Genomic DNA, 21,542 nt, shown 5'->3' on the forward strand with positions numbered 1-21,542 from the left:
ATTCATCTTCACAAAGGTCAGTCTCTCCACATTCGTTGTGGACAGATGAGTTCTCCTTGGGGTGACTATGGGCCCCGCTGCACTAAACACCCGCTTTGAGGGCACACTACTGGCCGGGCAGGACAGCTTTTCCAGGGCAAACTCTGCTAGTTGCAGCCACAAATAAAGTTTGGCTGCCCAGAAGTCCAGCGGATCTTCAAGGTGTGTTGGCATGGTCATGTCAAGGTATGCCACCACCTGCTGGTTCAGGTCCTGCTCCAGGTCTACCTGCTGCTGATGAGTGGCTTCACTATGCGGGTGAAGAAAGGTACTCATCAGCGACTGTAGACTAAGGCTGCTGCTGATGGAGCTGGCACTGCTCCTGCCACTGCACCCCTCCCCAACAGCCATGGCACTGGAAGGTGAGCGCAGAGGGCCCTTCGAGTCAGACCTGTGAGAGGATGGACAATGGTGCAGATAGGCATCGGCCAACTGACTATGTAGTTGATTGGCCATGATTAAGCGCATGTGAGCGAGAAAGTCCCATCGGCCATTGTTTGTATCTGTGACCTGAGGAATAAAATTCAAGTAACTGCAATCCAGTGCCTCCTCTACTTCTTCTCCAAGTGACTATGTAGTATGTTTCTGTAGTAGGTCAGTTTGTCCTCCCTCTCAGTGGATGTAAAAAAAAGGCCCCCATTTTGTGGCGGGAGCGAGGGTGCAATAAAGTGGAGAGCCAGAAGTCATCCCGCTGCCATATGGCGACAATTCGGCGGTCACTACGCAAGCAAGTGAGCATGCATCGTGCCATTTGTGCAAGTGACTCGGAGTGACTCCCTGCCGCCATCTTCACTGCATACTGCCACGGTGTTTCTGGGTCCTTTGCCTTGCCTTCCTCATATGCCTTTAGCATCTCTGGCTGCTCCTATTTCTCCTCAACTTTCAGATGACTAGAAAAACCGCCCATTTGGAGAAACCTAAACTGTGCTCCACTGTGCCCCTCCCCCTCCTCCTCCAGTTTAGCTCCCACAGGGCTCATGTGGCCCTGAGATGTAGGCGCCATGTCTTCATTGCCCTGACCAGCCATCGTTTCCAACATGTGTTGTAGGAAATGAAGCAGTGGAATGACGTAGCTTATCCCGTAATCCTGGCGACTTACTAATAATGTGGCTTCCTCAAAGGGCCTGAGCAAACGCCAGGTGTCACATATGAGCTGCCACTGGTTCAAATTGAAGTTACACAGAGGAGTACCCCTATCCGCTTGGATCATCAAGAAATCAGTGATGGCTTTTTTCTGTTCGTATAGTTGGTCCAACATATGGAGGGTGGAATTCCAAGGTGTGGCAACGTCACAAATCTGACTGTGTTGAGGGATACCGTTCTGACGCTGCAGCTCAAGGACGGTGTGATTTGCAGTGTTTGAGTGGCTGAAGTGCATGAAAAGTTTCCTTCCAATTGTTAGGATGTCTTGCAAATGGGGGGAACACTTCAGGAACCACTTCACAACCAGATTGAACACATGTGCTATGCAGGGCGCATGGCTCAGCCTTCCCTGTTGCAGCGCTGGCAAGATGTTCTTCCCATTGTCAGTCACCATGGTTTCCATTTCCAGTTTTTGAGGAGTAAACCATGTTTCGATTTCTATATGAATTACTTTTAGCAGTTCCTCTCCTGTGTGACTCCGTTTGCCAAGGTAAACCATGTGAAGAACAGCTTAACACCACCCTGCACACGTGGTATGCTGAAGGGGCACTGAGACTTGTCCATGCAGTGGAGGCTGAGGACACGGTGGAGGATAAGGAGGCGGAGTCACACACTGTCACAGGACCAATGGCCAGAGAGCATGGAGAAGGAAGCGGCGTGACCTGTCCAATTGGTGTTGTGGCTGTGCAGGAACAACATTCACACAGTGAGCCGTAAAGAACATGTATTGTCCCTGACCATAGTAACAGCTCCAGACGTCGGAGCTGCCGTGCAATTTGGTACACACCGACAGGCTCAGGGACTGGACGACCTTCTCTTCCACAAAATTGTACAGGGCTGGTACTGCCTTCTTCACAAATAAATGATGGCTTGGCACTCTCCACCTCGGCTCGGCACAAGCCATCAGTTCTCTCACTTGAAAAGGGAGGGACTGCAGCACCAGCAACTTGGACAGGAGCACATTCAGCTTCTGCGCCATTCAATGAGTGGGTGCATACCGTTGTCTCTTGGACATGACTTCGCCAATGGATTGTTGGCGTAATGACTGACTAAAAGTAGGAGGAGCAGGAGCATCTGGAGCGACAGAAGAAGGGTATGACACACAGCTCACTTCGGCTGAGGTGATATAGCCTTGGCTGGCTGAAAGAGGGAGCAACATGCCAATGGGTGATGCAGCAGGCTGGACCATTACATCAGAGCCACTGTTCTCCCAGGCTGCTTTATGGTGGCGTAGCATATGTTGACGCAGGGCCGTGGTGCCAACATTGGAACCCTGGCCACGCTTCAACTTCTAGCGACATATCTTGCATGTGGCTATGTGAACCTCCTTCAGATGCTTGATGAAAAACTGCCACAACGCTAAGTAGCTGATTTTCCCACCAACAGTCCGCACTAATTGACTGCTACTGCCGCCGTTTACAGGAACCCCTGTTCCACTACCTCCCGGGAAGGTAGGCTGCTGCGAAGCAGGTGGTCTCCCCGGGGCACGTTTAGCTCCAGAATTTCCAGTTCTGCCAACATGCTGACTGCCAACCATGCTACCACCTTGCTGGCTCAGCTGCTGCCTCACGGGCAACCTGCAACCCTCTTTTTCTGATGATGAAGCCCCTTCTGCACCCGGCTCCCAATTGCGATCGGCTTCATCATCATCAATAAGTGACTGCATGTTACTGATGTCCTCCTCAGGTTCCTCAACAGTGTCTGCTTCAACACCGCTTCCGACGTCACTCTCCTCATCACTACTTGCCCGCCTAGCAGAGGGAGTGGCGGATGTCTCCTCCACTTCTTGGCTGGGCAGTAGCTGCTGACTGTCCTCTATTAGATTGTCCTCACTGAATAGTGGAGCTGAACCAACAGCATAAGATACTTCTTTAGGGGGTGGAACAGCATAGGACAGAGGCAATGGGAGGACAGGGACTGCTCCCAGGCCATGACAACTGAGGGCTATGTCTAAGGGACCCACCACCTGTTGACTGGGGGTATCAGATGTCACTTGTGATGAAGTGGATGACCGTGTTTACCAATCGATGACGGCAGATGGGTTGCTGGTCAAGACACAACTGCTAGCAGATACCGGGAGCTCAGGCCTCTCGCTGCAACTCCTGCTGCCACTCAATCCTAGTCTGCTAAGACCTCTGCCTGCGCCTGATGAATTTAGGCCTCTGCCACTCCTCTGAGCACATCCTGGAACTTCTCTGCCTGACATACTTAGTGTGTATATGAGGGGAGTACAATACGCTTCACTACGCTTAAAACAGTAACAGCAGCAGGTGAGTACTTTTGCCTGGACTTTCACAGTATGTTGGCCCTTGACAGATTAACAGGTACAAAATAGTACAATACTTAGATGTAGGTATGTGGTTTACACTTTTAAGGGCAGAAAAATGCTCTACAGTACGCTTTAAAAAAATGTATTGGAGTAAAACACCAGCCGGTGATTACTTTTGCCTGGACTTTCACAGTATGTAGGCCCTTGACAGATTTCAGTATGTAGTCCCTTGACAGTAGTTGCATATGAAGTAGTGAAGTAGTTGCATATGGTGTACGATAACACTATTTACCTGAAGCGGCTATATGTTTGAATTTACATCTTGAAGTTACGCAATTGTTATGTGAAGTAACCATTTGTTATTGAAGGCCCTTGACAGATTAACAGGTACAAAATTGTACACTACTTAGATGTACGTATGTGATATGCACTTATGAGGGCAGAAAAATGCACTACAGTATGCTTTAAAACATTTTTTTTTGCACAACACCAGCAGTACACAGTCCCTGAGTACTAAACCCAAAATTGCACTCTCTCAAAGACTATTGTTACGCCGAGCGCTCCGGGTCCCTGCTCCTCCCCGGAGCGCTCGCGGCGTTCCTCTCTCTGCAGCGCCCCGGTCAGACCCGCTGACCGGGAGCGCTGCACCGACATTGCCGGCGGGGATGCGATTCGCATAGCGGGACGCGCTCGCTCGCGAATCGCATCCCAAGTCACTTACCTGTCCCGGCCCCCAGCTGTCATGTCCTGGCGCGCGCGGCTCCGCTCCTTAGGGCGAGCGCGCGCCAGCTCTCTAAGATTTAAGGGGCCAGTGCACCAATGATTGGTGCCTGGCCCAATTAGCCTAATTAGCTTCCACCTGCTCCCTGGCTATAATACCTCACTTCCCCTGCACTCCCTTGCCGGATCTTGTTGCCATTGTGCCAGTGAAAGCGTTTCCTTGTGTGTTCCTAGCCTGTGTTCCAGACCTCCTGCCGTTGCCCCAGACTACGATCCTTGCTGCCTGCCCTGACCTTCTGCTACGTCCGACCTTGCTCTTGTCTACTCCCTTGTACCGCATTTATCTCAGCAGTCAGAGAGGTTGAGCCGTTGCCGGTGGATACGACCTGGTTGCTACCGCCGCTGCAAGACCATCCCGCTTTGCGGCGGGCTCTGGTGAATACCAGTAGCAACTTAGAACCGGTCCACCGACACGGTCCACGCCAATCCCTCTCTGGCACAGAGGATCCACCTCCAGCCAGCTGAATCGTGACAGTAGATCCGGCCATGGATCCCGCTGAGGTGCCGCTGCCAAGTCTCGCTGACCTACCCACAGTGGTCGCCCAGCAATCGCAGCAAATTGCCCAACAAGGACAGCAGCTGTCGCAGCTGACCACCACGTTACAGCAACTTCTGCCACTGCTACAGCAGCAACCATCTCCTCCGCCAGCTCCTGCACCTCCTCCGCAGCGAGTGGCCGCTCCTAGCCTCCGCTTGTCCCTGCCGGACAAGTTTGATGGGGACTCTAGACTCTGCCGTGGCTTCTTGTCTCAATGTTCCCTGCATATGGAGATGTTGTCGGACCAATTTCCTTCAGAACGGTGTAAGGTGGCGTTCGTAATGAGTCTTCTATCTGGAAAGGCTTTGTCTTGGGCCACACCGCTCTGGGACCGCAATGATCCTGCCACAACCACAGTCCAGTCCTTCTTCGCTGAAGTCCGTAGTGTCTTCGAGGAACCAGCCCGAGCTTCTTCTGCCGAGACTGCCCTGCTGAACCTGGTCCAGGGTAATTCTTCAGTAGGCGAGTACGCCATCCAATTTCGTACTCTCGCTTCCGAATTATCTTGGAATAACGAGGCTCTCTGCGCGACCTTTAAAAAAAGGCCTATCCAGTAACATCAAGGATGTGCTGGCCGCACGAGAGATTCCTGCCAACCTGCAAGAACTTATCCATTTGGCCACCCGCATTGACATGCGTTTTTCTGAGAGACACCAGGAGCTCCGCCAGGAAAAAGACCTAGATCTCTGGGCACCTCTCCCACAGTATCCTTTGCAATCTACGCCTGTGTCTTCCGCCGAGGAGGCTATGCAAGTGGATCGGTCTCGCCTGACCCAGGAAGAGAGGACTCGCCGTAGGGAAGAAAATCTTTGTCTGTACTGTGCCAGTACCGAACATTTCTTGGTGCCTTGCCCTATTCGTCCTCCACGTCTGGGAAATGCACGCACGCACCCAGCTCACGTGGGTGTGGCATCTCTTGGTACGAAGTCTGCTTCTCCACGTCTCACGGTGCCCGTGTGGATTTCTCCTTCTGCCAACTCCTCCCTCTCAGCCGTGGCCTGCTTGGACTCTGGTGCCTCTGGGAATTTTATTCTGGACTCTTTGGTGAATAAGTTCTGCATCCCGGTGACCCGTCTCGTCAAGCCGCTCTACATTTCCTCGGTCAACGGAGTTAAATTGGATTGCACCGTGCGTTACCGCACAAAACCCCTCTTAATGTGCATTGGACCCCATCACGAAAAGATTGAATTGTTCGTCCTTCCCAACTGCACCTCTGAAGTCCTCCTCGGTCTGCCATGGCTCCAGCATAATTCTCCCACCCTTGACTGGACCACCGGGGAGATCAAGAATTGGGGCCCTGCTTGCCGCAAGAAATGCCTCACCTCTGCTCCCAGTCCTGTCTGTCGGGCCTCAGTGTCTCCTCCTGTGCCTGGTCTCCCCGAGGCCTATCGGGACTGTGCCGTGCCTCCTCATAGCCCCTGTCCTGGTGACTCCCTGCCCCGTGCCAATCTTCACCCTCTGCCCTCCCTCCCCATTTCCACTCCTGCTGTACTGCCTGCCTTTGAGGAAACCCTACAATCGCTCCCAGTGTCCTCGTCCCATGTGAAGCAATTGCCGGACAAAAAAAGAGGGAGACCTAAGGGGGGGGGGTACTGTTACGCCGAGCGCTCCGGGTCCCTGCTCCTCCCCGGAGCGCTCGCGGCGTTCCTCTCTCTGCAGCGCCCCGGTCAGACCCGCTGACCGGGAGCGCTGCACCGAAATTGCTGGCGGGGATGCGATTCGCATAACGGGACGCGCCCGCTCGCGAATCGCATCCCAAGTCACTTACCTGTCCCGGCCCCCGGCTGTCATGTCCTGGCGCACGCGGCTCCGCTCCTTAGGGCGCGCGCGCGCCAGCTCTCTAAGATTTGAAGGGCCAGTGCACCAATGATTGGTGCCTGGCCCAATTAGCCTAATTAGCTTCCACCTGCTCCCTGGCTATAATACCTCACTTCTCCTGCACTCCCTTGCCGGATCTTGTTGCCATTGTGCCAGTGAAAGCGTTTCCTTGTGTGTTCCTAGCCTGTGTTCCAGACCTCCTGCCGTTGCCCCAGACTACGATCCTTGCTGCCTGCCCTGACCTTCTGCTACGTCCGACCTTTTTCTTGTCTACTCCCTTGTACCGCGCTTATCTCAGCAATCAGAGAGGTTGAGCCGTTGCCGGTGGATACGACCTGGTTGCTACCGCCGCTGCAAGACCATCCCGCTTTGCGGCGGGCTCTGGTGAATACCAGTAGCAACTTAGAACCGGTCCACCGACACGGTCCATGCCAATCCCTCTCTGGCACAGAGGATCCACCTCCAGCCAGCCGAATCGTGACAACTATTAGGAAAGGACTGCTAGGTATTATACTGTCTACAGACTAGTATAACCAGCAGACCATTTGTTGTGGAAAAAAAGACACAGAATTGCACTGAAAAATTATTCCTCCATCCTTTTAAGGTTCATCAAGATGAGCCAGCTTGTTGAAAGGTATGAGGCAACGCAAAGCTCTGTGCCCCTCTCTGTAATACATTTCTATAGAAAGTGACTGGGAGATTGATGGCTGTAGTAAAAAATCTTTTCTGTGAAAAGGAGGTGAAATGCTGAAATGCTGCTGGAAAAAGCTTTTCTGTGTGACACACACACACAGGACATCCGTCCTATCTCTCTGCAGTGAAAGGATGAAGTGACGGTCGGGAATATGGCTGCCGATTATATTGGGCTGTGACATCACAGGGGTGACTGGCTGCTGATAGGCTGCATCCTGCACGTGATTTAGGGTCATCCCGCCTACCCACCTTCCCGTCTTCCCAGAGTTCCTTGCCCCATGTCCACACATGTGGATCCGCCATTTTAGATGCCCTGGAGCCTGGACCGCACTAAATGGAGTTTAATGAAGCGATTTGCGCAATAGAATCGCGGCGATATTCGTATTCGGTTTTATTTCATGAAATTTGTAATGAATTTGGATTCATCAGCTTCGATTCCCTCATCTCTAGTGTCATTTTTCCAGATTAGGGTCTCCTTATGCTGCTGCCACCTCCAGGCTGTGTCAGTGTGCCACCATATGGTCTCCTTATGTTGTTGCCACCTTAAATTAAACTTTAAAAATGTTAATCTATCTAAAATCTTCAGTTTAAATTTTCTTAAATATATTTAAACTTTTCTATTGTGAGGCCCTATGGTCTGGTCGGGGTGCTGCCACCTCTAGGCTGTGTCATTGTGCCACCATGTGACTCCTTGTTATATTGGGTTTTGTGGTCACACTGTATTCGAGCATTAAACTTGTGAATCTAATCAAAATCTTACATTTAAAAAAAATCGATGTAATCTTTTCAAGACTGAGGCCCTATGGTCATCATATATTACCTGTGGAATTACCACAAGAATCCAATCAAACAGGTTGGAGCAATAACAATTAACCATAACTGATTAAATGAAACATTCACACTTTCACAGTTGGGGGGCGCTGAGAGGCAGGAGTTGGAACAGGTGGTAGCTTGCCTGGCAGAAGGACCGCCAGCTTGATTTTAAGATATAAGTACAAGCTTTTTCACTGCAGCCACTCCTAGCTTTATGCGCCCACTTATCCAATGGTACAGAAGCTGAATGTGCTCCTGTACAAGTTGCTGGGGTTGCAGTCCCTCCCTTTTGAAGTGGACACTCAGCATTAGCATGGGGGGTGCACTGAGAGGCTGGGGCTGGGACAGGCATTAGCTGGCCTCACGGCGAACCGCCAGCTCAATTTTAAAATACAAGTATGAGCTTTTTCACTGCAGCAACTTATACACTTCATCAAATTTTACACTATTGGAGTTGGAATTATCATGGCTGCTGGCACCAGACTTATCCTCCAATGGGTCCTCAATAGAGATGAGCGAATCAAATCGTCGTCATATATTACCTCTGGAATTACCACAATAATCCAATGAAACAGGTTGGAGCGATAACAATGAACCATAACTGATTAAATGAAACATTTGCAGTTCCACAAAAAGTAAGACAGTCAGGGGGGTGCTGAGAGGCAGGGGCTGGAACAGGTGGTAGCTCGCATCGTGGTGGACCTCCAACTCGATGCTCACCAGAATGGGTACTCAAAAAATTTAAATAAATTTTAATAAAATTAAATAAAAATTACATAAGAACATCTCTTTAATCTCTTCAATTTTGATGCCATATGGTCTCCCTGCTGCCACATCAAGACGCTCTGCGGCGATGATTCTTATAGTGATGCCTGTAATCTGCATGTCATACTGAATAACAGTATTATTTCACTAACAACACAAACTCTCTATGCGTGTTTCGACAAGGCAAAGTGTTCTACACCTGTTGAGGCTCTCTGTAGCCCAGAAATAGCCATTTTTAAAGGACATCTGCAGCGTTACAAACACTTATCCCCTATCCTATAGGGGATAAGTGTTTGATCGTGGGGGTCCGAACGCTGGGGCCCCCGGCGATCTCCTGTACGGGGCCGCAGCTCTCCCGTGCAGGGGGCGTGCCAGTCGCAGCATGACATTGCAGCCGGCACGCCTCCTCCATACATCTCTATGGGAGAGGTGGGGAGGCAGCATTCGGAGGAGACGGGGCGTCACCGTCGACTTCTAGGTCGACGCTAAGCGCCTTAGCGCTCACCATGAGCGCTTATGGCAGCGCCCCGTTAGGGAGATCGGGGGGGGGGTCCCAGCAGTCGGACCCCCCGCGATCAAACACTTATCCCCTATCCTGTGGATAGGGGATAAGTGTAATGCCGCTGCAGTTGTCCTTTAATAGCGATTCGCCGCAAATAAATTCGTACTGAAACAAATTTTGGGGTAAAATTTGGCGAATCGGCCAAATCAAATTTTTAAAAAATTCGCTCATCTCTACTTACAAATATACATATAATGTTATTTTTTTTTATTTTACATAATATAAAAAGTTATTGATAATGACAGATACACCTTAAACCCAATCCTTGAGAAAATCCTGCATGCACCCTTGGTAAGCGGTGATGCATACATTATTATGCATCACAACTCTTACATTCACGTGCTTGTTTGAGGGGAGCACAATACTTTTCCCTGCCCAGGAGCTGCCAAACCATGGTATGCCACAGATCTTGGGCAAGATAACGAAAACCATTTTTAATCCATATATCATTTGATGAGTAGTCTTACACATATAGCTTTTTTGCAAGCTCGTAAATATCCAGGGCTTATAATGTCTGGTCATCTTACAGACAGAAACTTTTTTCAGATCAGAGACCAGGGGATGGCAGTCAGCAGGCAAAGATTGCTGTCAGGTGGTGACTCAGAAAAAGAAAACTGTAGCTGCATCATTATAGACACCAATATGCTATAAGTATATAACTCTTGAATATAGTTAATATAGTTAAAAGGACAACAAAATAATTTATCAAAGACATTGGCAAAACAAGCAAAAACAGGAAAAAGATTCTCACCCGGCTGTTTGGACCCAACCACGATAAGACCACAACATGGAGGACATGACGGCATCTTTGCTCTTGTTCTGCTATAAGATAAAACACCACAGTGATCAGGAGATCTCTATATCTGTACTTCACCAGTTCAGTATCTGATATTTTCAAAGGAAATTACTCATTGTATATAGAGCACAACCAAAAATAATACCAGAAACTCAATGGGGGAGATGTATCAAACCTTGTGCTGATTTATATACACAAACTACCCGAGGGCAGTAAGGGGCCAAATAACCAATATTTACTAAACCCTTAGGCCTAAACCCGGGGTATAAAACCCCTACTTATTCTACCCCTAAAACATAACTTTTACTTCCTATTAAAACTAAAATTGTCCTAACAAAAAATGTTAAGATGATCGAGTACAAGTGTAACTCGTATTAGGACAACAGTTTCCACTTATTAATCAATTAGACCTGCAGTGGCTACTAAAAATAGGATCATGCTGGTATCACTTAAAATATACACTATTGCGGCAATAGTGTATATTTTAAGTGATACTAGCATGATCCTATTTTCAGTAGCCACTGTCTTTTTAATTTTTTTTATATTCAAAGAAGCAATCTGGTTGCTATGTGCCCATATTCCTCTGCACAATGTTTGATACATCTCCCCGATAACTCTTCTTTCCTGTCCCAATGTTCTCTAGATATTGTCTGGCCAGGGCTCTGTTGACACCTTTTTACTACTGTTATACACTGCGCTCCGGCTGGACATACCGGCCGTGAGCGCATCTCCCTGTCCTTGTCAGCCACCGGCGGGGTTGGGATTTGCATCGCAGGATGCGCCCGCATGCGAGTCCCAGCCTGTCACTTACCTCTGTCCCCTGCCTCTGCTCCTCAGCTCCTGCGCAAGTGCCCCCGCCTCCTAGGGCACGCGGGTGCCGGAGCTTTGAAATTTAAAGGGCCAGTGCGCCCATAATTAGTTTTCACCTGTACCTCAGTTTTAAGTTCCTGCTCCTTCCTCTTGCCCTTGCTCTTTGTTTGCCTTTGTGCCTGAGAGAAAGCAGTATTCTGTGTTTCTTGCCGTGTATCAGACCTTGCATTCTGTGACCAGACCGTGTTCCTAGCAGCCTGCCTATTGATCTTCTGCTACCCTACTGACTACGCTCCTGTGCTGCCTGCCCAGACCTCTTCCTATCCTGACTACGTCCTGTCTATCCCTTCTGTGCCATGCTTCACCTCAGCCGCCTGTGTGGTCGAATCGTGACAGGGGGAGCGACCTGGGTGCCGCCTGCCGCAACAAGTCCATCCCGCTTTGCAGCAGGCTCTAGTGAAAACCAGCGGCACCTTAGACTCCACTCCCTGGCAGGGTCCGCGTCATCTGCCACACAGGTCCAGCGGATCCACTACATCTCCTGCTCCAGACTACTGTGGTATTGTGGATCTACTACCTCCTAAGTTCCAGTCCACTGCAGTGAGTCTAACAGTAACATTTACACATTTGGTGTATGTGCTGGGAAAGCTCCTGATGCACATGATAATGGTATCCATAGCCTTCCACGCACCCAGTGTTCTTGTGCCCTATGGTGGGTTGGTATGTATTGGCTTCATTTATTTTAATAATGTATAGGACAGCATAGACTGCTTCACTTTCCTTGACAAATGGGCACGGTCCAACAATGTATGCTGTCTGTGTCACAGCCAGGATAGGGAGCAGTGTAGACTAGAGCTTGTTCACAAACACTGTCCCTGCCTGCTTGGATGATCCACCTTAAATGGCGGACCCACACTTGAAGCTGGACTAAATGCAGGGGCATTAAAAATAGATGGTTCAAGTCGGCAACAAACAGGCAAAATGGTACAAAATCAGAATTACAGGCACAGTCAGGACAAGCAATGGGTCGGACCTAGAAGGAGCGTGGTACAAAATCAGCAGGCAAAAGGCAATATCACAGAACAGGCAAAGGTCAAGTCCCAGGAGATTAGTTCAGTCACAGGAAGAATGGAAACAGTAGGTAGTGTAGGGAAAATCCTCTATCGTGGGGCTGTGCTGTCTACTGCTCCATGTACTGTGGCAGTACAATGGCTAATTATACAGTGGCATACATCAGTGGCTTCCATCTGAGGTATGAATTAAGAAGTACACCTGACAGGTTCCTCTGGGGGAAGCAAAAAAAGAAAAGAAAAATGTGAACAAACCCTCAAACTTTCCTTTAGCTATTAACTTCAGTGTCATCAAAGGGGCACACATTTAATAACCACGCGCTTTAAATATTTTCAAACTGTTAATTGTGTCAACAGGTTTTGTGATATCAAAAACCTACTATTGTTCAATAAAAAGTTACAGTGGATTGATGTTATTGACCAAGTTGTTACGCCGAGCGCTCCGGGTCCCCGCTCCTCCCCGGAGCGCTCGCTACACTCTCCTCACTGCAGCGCTCCGGTCAGATCCACTGACCCGGGGCGCTGCGATACCGCCTCCAGCCGGGATGCGATTCGCGATGCGGGTAGCGCCCGCTCACGATGCGCACCCCGGCTCCCGTACCTGACTCGCTCTCCGTCGGTCCTGTCCCGGCGCGCGCGGCCCCGCTCCCTAGGGCGCGCGCGCGCCGGGTCTTTGCGATTTAAAGGGCCACTGCGCCGCTGATTGGCGCAGTGGTTCCAATTAGTCTGATCACCTGTGCACTTCCCTATATTACCTCACTTCCCCTGCACTTCCTTGCCGGATCTTGTTGCCATCGTGCCAGTGAAAGCGTTTCCTTGTGTGTTCCTAGCCTGTGTTCCAGACCTCCTGCCGTTGCCCCTGACTACGATCCTTGCTGCCTGCCCCGACCTTCTGCTACGTCCGACCTTGCTTCTGTCTACTCCCTTGTACCGCGCCTATCTTCAGCAGCCAGAGAGGTTGAGCCGTTGCTAGTGGATACGACCTGGTCACTACCGCCGCAGCAAGACCATCCCGCTTTGCGGCGGGCTCTGGTGAAAACCAGTAGTGACTTAGAACCGATCCACTAGCACGGTCCACGCCAATCCCTCTCTGGCACAGAGGATCCACTACCTGCCAGCCGGCATCGTGACAGTAGATCCGGCCATGGATCCCGCTGAAGTTCCTCTGCCAGTTGTCGCTGACCTCACCACGGTGGTCGCCCAGCAGTCACAACAGATAGCGCAACAAGGCCAACAGCTGTCTCAACTGACCGTTATGCTACAGCAGTTACTACCACAGCTTCAGCAATCATCTCCTCCGCCAGCTCCTGCACCTCCTCCGCAGCGAGTGGCCGCTTCTGGTCTACGCCTATCCTTGCCGGATAAATTTGATGGGGACTCTAAGTTTTGCCGTGGCTTTCTTTCCCAATGTTCCCTGCACTTGGAGATGATGTCGGACCAGTTTCCCACTGAAAGGTCTAAGGTGGCTTTCGTAGTCAGCCTTCTGTCTGGAAAAGCCCTGTCTTGGGCCACACCGCTCTGGGACCCCAATGACCCCGTCACTGCCTCTGTACACTCCTTCTTCTCGGAAATCCGAAGTGTCTTTGAGGAACCTGCCCGAGCCTCTTCTGCTGAGACTGCCCTGTTGAACCTGGTCCAGGGTAATTCTTCCGTTGGCGAGTATGCCGTACAATTCCGTACTCTTGCTTCAGAATTATCCTGGAATAATGAGGCCCTCTGCGCGACCTTTAAAAAAGGCCTATCCAGCAACATTAAAGATGTTCTGGCCGCACGAGAAATCCCTGCTAATCTAAATGAACTCATTCACCTAGCCACTCGCATTGACATGCGTTTTTCCGAAAGGCGTCAGGAGCTCCGCCAGGATATGGACTCTGTTCGCACGAGGCGTTTCTTCTCCCCGGCTCCTCTCTCCTCTGGTCCCCTGCAATCTGTTCCTGTGCCTCCCGCCGTGGAGGCTATGCAGGTCGACCGGTCTCGCCTGACACCTCAAGAGAGGACACGACGCCGCATGGAGAATCTCTGCCTGTACTGTGCTAGTACCGAACACTTTCTGAAGGATTGTCCTATCCGTCCTCCCCGCCTGGAAAGACGTACGCTGACTCCGCACAAAGGTGAGACAGTCCTTGATGTCTACTCTGCTTCTCCACGTCTTACTGTGCCTGTGCGGATATCTGCCTCTGCCTTCTCCTTCTCTACTATGGCCTTCTTGGACTCCGGATCTGCAGGAAATTTTATTTTGGCCTCTCTCGTCAACAGGTTCAACATCCCAGTGACCAGTCTCGCCAGACCCCTCTACATCAATTGTGTAAACAATGAAAGATTGGACTGTACCATACGTTTCCGCACGGAGCCCCTTCTAATGTGCATCGGATCTCATCACGAGAGGATTGAACTTTTGGTCCTCCCCAATTGCACTTCTGAAATTCTCCTTGGACTTCCCTGGCTTCAACTTCATTCCCCAACCCTGGATTGGTCCACTGGGGAGATCAAGAGTTGGGGGCCCTCTTGTTCCAAGGACTGCCTAAAACCGGTTCCCAGTAACCCTTGCCGTGACTCTGTGGTTCCTCCTGTAACCGGCCTCCCTAAGGCCTATATGGACTTTGCGGATGTTTTTTGCAAAAAACAAGCTGAGACTCTACCTCCTCACAGGCCTTATGATTGTCCTATCGACCTCCTCCCGGGCACTACTCCACCCCGGGGCAGAATTTATCCTCTGTCCGCCCCAGAGACTCTTGCCATGTCTGAATACGTCCAGGAAAATTAAAAAAAGGGCTTTATCCGTAAATCCTCCTCTCCTGCCGGAGCCGGATTTTTCTTTGTGTCCAAAAAAGATGGCTCCCTACGTCCTTGCATTGACTACCGCGGTCTTAATAAAATCACGGTTAAGAACCGCTACCCCCTACCCCTCATCTCTGAACTCTTTGATCGCCTCCAAGGTGCCCACATCTTTACCAAACTGGACTTAAGAGGTGCTTATAATCTCATCCGCATCAGAGAGGGGGATGAATGGAAAACGGCATTTAACACCAGAGATGGACACTTTGAGTATCTGGTCATGCCCTTTGGCCTGTGCAACGCCCCTGCCGTCTTCCAAGACTTTGTTAATGAAATTTTTCGTGATCTCTTATACTCCTGTGTTGTTGTATATCTGGACGATATCCTGATTTTTTCTGCCAATCTAGAAGAACACCGCCAGCATGTCCGTATGGTTCTTCAGAGACTTCGTGACAATCAACTCTATGCCAAAATAGAGAAATGTCTGTTTGAATGCCAATCTCTTCCTTTCCTAGGATACTTGGTCTCTGGCCAGGGACTACAAATGGATCCAGACAAACTCTCTGCCGTCTTAGATTGGCCACGCCCCTCCGGACTCCGTGCTATCCAAAGTTTTTTGGGGTTCGCCAATTATTACAGGCAATTTATTCCACATTTTTCTACCGTTGTGGCTCCTATCGTGGCTTTAACCAAAAAAAATGCCGATCCCAAGTCTTGGCCTCCTCAAGCGGAAGACGCCTTTAAACGGCTCAAGTCTGCCTTTTCTTCGGCTCCCGTGCTCTCCAGACCTGACCCATCCAAACCCTTCCTATTGGAGGTTGATGCCTCCTCAGTGGGAGCTGGAGCTGTCCTTCTACAAAAAAATTCTTCCGGGCATGCTGTTACTTGTGGTTTTTTTTCTAGGACCTTCTCTCCGGCGGAGAGGAACTACTCCATCGGGGATCGAGAGCTTCTAGCTATTAAATTAGCACTTGAGGAATGGAGGCATCTGCTGGAGGGATCAAGGTTTCCAGTTATTATTTACACCGATCACAAGAACCTCTCCTACCTCCAGTCTGCCCAACGGCTGAATCCTCGCCAGGCCAGGTGGTCTCTGTTCTTTGCCCGATTTAATTTTGAAATTCACTTTCGGCCTGCCGATAAGAACATTAGGGCCGATGCTCTCTCTCGTTCCTCGGATGCTTCTGAAATTGAACTCTCTCCGCAACACATCATTCCTCCTGACTGCCTGATTTCCACTTCTCCAGCCTCCATCAGGCAAACTCCTCCAGGAAAGACCTTTGTTTCTCCACGCCAACGCCTCGGAATCCTCAAATGGGGTCACTCCTCCCATCTCGCAGGTCATGCGGGCATCAAGAAATCTGTGCAACTCATCTCTCGCTTCTATTGGTGGCCGACTCTGGAGACGGATGTTGTGGACTTTGTGCGAGCCTGCACTATCTGTGCCCGGGATAAGACTCCTCGCCAGAAGCCCGCTGGTTTTCTTCATCCTCTGCCTGTCCCCGAACAGCCTTGGTCTCTGATTGGTATGGATTTTATTACTGACTTACCCCCTTCCCGTGGCAACACTGTTATTTGGGTGGTCGTTGATCGATTCTCCAAAATGGCACATTTCATCCCTCTTCCTGGTCTTCCTTCAGCGCCTCAGTTGGCTAAACAATTTTTTGTACACATTATTCGTCTTCACGGGTTGCCTACGCAGATCGTCTCGGATAGAGGCGTCCAATTCGTGTCTAAATTCTGGAGGGCTCTCTGTAAACAACTCAAGATTAAATTTAATTTTTCTTCTGCATATCATCCTCAATCCAATGGACAAGTAGAAAGAATTAACCAGGTCTTGGGTGATTATTTACGACATTTTGTTTCCTCCCGCCAGGATGACTGGGCAGATCTTCTACCATGGGCCGAATTCTCGTATAACTTCAGAGTCTCTGAATCTTCCTCCAAATCCCCATTTTTCGTGGTGTACGGCCGTCACCCTCTTCCCCCCCTCCCTACCCCCTTGCCCTCTGGTCTGCCCGCTGTGGATGAAATTTCTCGTGACCTTTCCATCATATGGAGAGAGACCCAAAATTCTCTCTTACAGGCTTCATCACGCATGAAGAAGTTCGCGGATAAGAAAAGAAGAGCTCCTCCCATTTTTTCCCCTGGAGACAAGGTATGGCTCTCCGCTAAATATGTCCGCTTCCGTGTCCCTAGCTACAAGTTGGGACCACGCTATCTTGGTCCTTTCAAAATTTTGTGCCAGATTAATCCTGTCTCTTACAAACTTCTTCTTCCTCCTTCTCTTCGTATTCCTAATGCCTTTCACGTTTCTCTTCTTAAACCACTTATCATCAACCGTTTCTCTCCCAAATCTGTTCCTCCCACTCCTGTTTCCGGCTCCTCGGACATCTTCTCCGTCAAAGAGATTCTGGCATCCAAAAAGGTCAGAGGGAAAACCTTTTTTTTAGTGGATTGGGAGGGTTGTGGTCCAGAAGAGAGATCCTGGGAACCTGAGGACAATATCCTAGACAAAAGTCTGCTCCTCAGGTTCTCAGGCTCTAAGAAGAGGGGGAGACCCAAGGGGGGGGGTACTGTTACGCCGAGCGCTCCGGGTCCCCGCTCCTCCCCAGAGCGCTCGCTACACTCTCCTCACTGCAGCGCTCCGGTCAGATCCACTGACCCAGGGCGCTGCGATACCGCCTCCAGCCGGGATGCGATTCGCGATGCGGGTAGCGCCCGCTCACGATGCGCACCCCGGCTCCCGTACCTGACTCGCTCTCCGTCGGTCCTGTCCCGGCGCGCGCGGCCCCGCTCCCTAGGGCGCGCGCGCGCCGGGTCTTTGCGATTTAAAGGGCCACTGCGCCGCTGATTGGCGCAGTGGTTCCAATTAGTCTGATCACCTGTGCACTTCCCTATATTACCTCACTTCCCCTGCACTTCCTTGCCGGATCTTGTTGCCATCGTGCCAGTGAAAGCGTTTCCTTGTGTGTTCCTAGCCTGTGTTCCAGACCTCCTGCCGTTGCCCCTGACTACGATCCTTGCTGCCTGCCCCGACCTTCTGCTACGTCCGACCTTGCTTCTGTCTACTCCCTTGTACCGCGCCTATCTTCAGCAGCCAGAGAGGTTGAGCCGTTGCTAGTGGATACGACCTGGTCACTACCGCCGCAGCAAGACCATCCCGCTTTGCGGCGGGCTCTGGTGAAAACCAGTAGTGACTTAGAACCGATCCACTAGCACGGTCCACGCCAATCCCTCTCTGGCACAGAGGATCCACTACCTGCCAGCCGGCATCGTGACACAAGTTAGGTCTACTGTTTGATTTGGATAGATTTTGTCTGTGTGTACGTTATGTTTTAACTTGACAAAACCTTCATAAATTTGTCTCAAATTTTGCAACTAAATGTGGACCAAATCAATGAACAGGCACTATTTAAAATAATGGGCCGGTCCAATGAACTGTCCCAACTGTCCGTCAGTTACCTGTGGACCAAACCAATGCACGCGCAGTACCTACAATAATGGACCTATCCAATGAACTGTTCCAACTCTCTGTCAGCTAACTGTGGACCAAACAAATGTACAGTTAGAGGGGCATTCATCAATATTTTACTAGTATTTGTGCTATTATAGATGTGAAAAGTCGCCTAAAAATATACCTTCCTGCTCCAAATTCACCAACGGTTGTACGCCAATTGATGAATTAACCGGCTCCTACGCCCATGCTACTCGTTTAGACTGCTTTCCAGGGCTGAAGTGACACGGTGTGCGTTTGTGTGAAAATCATGGTGCTGCAACTTTTTTGAGACTTTTTTGAGACTTTCAGAGAAAAGTCGCAGATAATGAATCAGTGCCCACTGCATAAAACTAGTCAAAAGCACTGCAAATGGTGGTTCGCTTTCAGATATGATCTACAAAAAAAGTCGCAGGGGAAGTGACAGACTTTTTTTGAGAAAATTTTAAATAAAAAAAAGTGATCTAAACAGCTTGATGAATTCCCCTCTTAATACCTACAACAATGGACTAATCCAATGAATAGGGGATAACTGTCCAACCGCTTGGACACCCTCCTGCCATTTTAGCCTTTAAAAAACCTGGAACATGAAAATCTAGTGCAATGTTTCCCAACCAGGGTGCCTCTAGTTGTTGAAAACTACAACTCCTAGCATGCCAGGAGTTAAGAAGGATTTTTTTCCTCATCTTCTGTAACATGGTTTCTAAAAAATAAAATTAAAATATTACTAAGTGAGTGCCACAGAGAAATCTCAGTAAACAACGGCTGGACCGCTGGTGTTTCCTATTAAACCACCGAAAAAAATAAATAAAAAATGTAACCCAAAGTGGTACCATTGAAATTAGAACTCATCCAACAAAAAACAAACCCACATAAAAGTTATATGGAAAAAAATAAAAATAAATAAAAAATGTAATTAAAAACAACTTAGGGCTTTAGAAATGTGATGATGCCAAAACTTTATATTTCTAGGAAGCAAGTATTTTTGAAAAAAGCCAAAATGTATAGAAAAACTATTTTTACCTACATATAACTTTACTTGGAAAGCAACAATATTAAAAAGAAAAAAAATTCCATTCGAAAAGCCAAAATTGCCTGTGTCCTGAAAGAGTCAACCCAGCAGGATTTCCACATGATCATTTACTGTTAGAATGAAGGGGGAGATGCCTGGTGACTCATGATTACTTATTGTACAAAAGAATGCACAGCAAGCAATTACCGCTGCCAGCAACTCTACACAACCATTTATTTTTTCAGATTTGTGTTTTTTTTGTCTATTGAATTAGGATTACAGTGTTTATGAGTCAGGATAAGGTATTAGGAGGTTACGGGTCAGATGTAACCACATTACCCTTTTGGGTGTAATCCTATGATACGGCTCATTTCTACAATACTTGATGAAGACCCTAGCACTGTACTATATTCCCTTAAAGGGGTTCTCTGCCCCTAGACATCTTATCCCTATAGCCGCTGGGGACCCCGCGATCTCTGCTACAGCACCCCAGACATCTGGTGCACGGAATGAACTTCACTCCATGCCGGATGACTGGCGATGCGGGGTGGAGGCTCGTGAAAAAAACATGCCATTTTGTAACTTTTGGGAGCTTGTATTTCTACACAGTGCACTTTTCGGTAAAAGTCACACACTATCTGTATTCTGTACAACAATACCAAACTTATATAGATTTTATTTTGTTTTACTACTTAGAAAAAATGTCCTTTTCTGAACCCTATGACTCCCCTATTCTCCATATACAGGGATGTGTGAGTGTAATCTTTATATTTAATTTAGTTATATTTTAATAGTTTGGACATTTACATACGCAGCAATACTACATATGTTTACGTTTATTTTGGTTTACCTTTTGCATACATTTACGCCCTGTGTCCTTAAAGGCCAGCCCTGCGCCAGGCTCACAATGTACTGTATACCCTGTATCAGAGCTACGGCTGACATGTAACCCCTTCCCCGCCATGGGGACCGTGTGCTCACGGGGGAAATCAGGGGAATCGGCTCTCATGATTCCCCCCGTTGGCGCACAGTCCTCATGGCAGGGGAATTAGTAACATGTAAGCCACAGCGCTATCATGATTCCCCCCGCGGGCGCACTGTCAGCTTCTCACCCCGCAGTCCCCACATCAGGGAATGAATGGTCAACCGCAGTGTGCTGTCTCCACATCGAGGAACTAATCATATGTGACCTGCGGGCGCTGCTCTGCTTCCTGCGTCCCTCTCCCAAAGTGATGTCCCCGCAAGGGCAAGGGTTAACTCTAAGCCAGAGCAGCGCTGTACATTCGCCCCACGCCGGGGAATGAATGATTTGTGAGCGGGGGCGCAGGGCTTCTGATCAGCTTCTGGTCTCTGATCAGAAACCCTGCGCCCGCGCTCACAAATCATTCATTCCCCAACATGGGGAGAATGTATAGCGCTGCTGCGCCTTACAGTTAAAGGACATCTGTATTGATGAATTTTACATTTTTCTGTGTGCAGGCTGCAAAAATAAACAAAATAAACTTTGACTCTTCCTACGTTCCCCCGTTGCTACAGTAACTGCCTCGCGGTCCTCTGCTGCGATCCTCATGTTGCTTCCTGGGGATGGGAACCTCACAGAGCCTCCAGCGTATCACCGGCCACAGCGATGTCCTGCCTCGGCCAGTGATAGGCTGAGCGCACTGTCATGTAAGGAGCCGGCCGGCTCCTTACATGACAGTGTGCTCAGCCTATCACCGGCCGCTATCCTGCACTATGATCTGCGATGTGAAGTTCTTCAAATCAAAGATTCATATTTCCCGCAGAGAGCTGTGATTGGCCAGATGGTTCCAGCCAATCACAACTCTCTGCAGGAAATCTGAATAATAGGTATATATATAGCATATACTACAGACCAAACTACAGTGGTAGCAGAGAAGAGCGGCCAGCCACCTGCATCTATACATTATACAGGACGATCGCATCGGGTGTCAGGAGTGACACCCGCTGTAATCTTTCCTTAACTGCAGGTACTACTGCTCCATGTTGGGAGAAGTAGTACCTGCAGTTAAAGACAGATCACAGCGGGTGTCACTCCTGACACACGATGCAATCATCCTATCTATCGCAGAGATGTGGAGCGGTTTTCTCCTGCGCTTGCATCTCTGCCTTATACTCTGGCCGGCCAGTGATGTGAATAGAATT

At 49.3% G+C, this 21,542-nt stretch overlaps 1 protein-coding gene across 5 annotated transcripts in view; it reads right to left on the reverse strand.

The window, feature by feature from the left end:
- LOC130295933 (von Willebrand factor A domain-containing protein 5A-like) overlaps positions 1-21,542 on the reverse strand; it is a 159,136-nt gene that overhangs the window by 114,586 nt on the left and 23,008 nt on the right. For 4 of the 5 annotated variants that reach the window (XM_056547289.1, XM_056547279.1, XM_056547271.1 and 1 more), the window contains one exon: positions 10,172-10,242. In XM_056547289.1, coding sequence (XP_056403264.1) covers positions 10,172-10,242 — 71 coding nt within the window. The remainder of the gene's footprint in view (positions 1-10,171; positions 10,243-21,542) is intronic. The other variant, XM_056547308.1, reaches the window with a different exon arrangement.

The sequence above is a fragment of the Hyla sarda genome, chromosome 1, assembly GCF_029499605.1.
Source record: "Hyla sarda isolate aHylSar1 chromosome 1, aHylSar1.hap1, whole genome shotgun sequence".
Taxonomy (NCBI): domain Eukaryota; kingdom Metazoa; phylum Chordata; class Amphibia; order Anura; family Hylidae; genus Hyla; species Hyla sarda.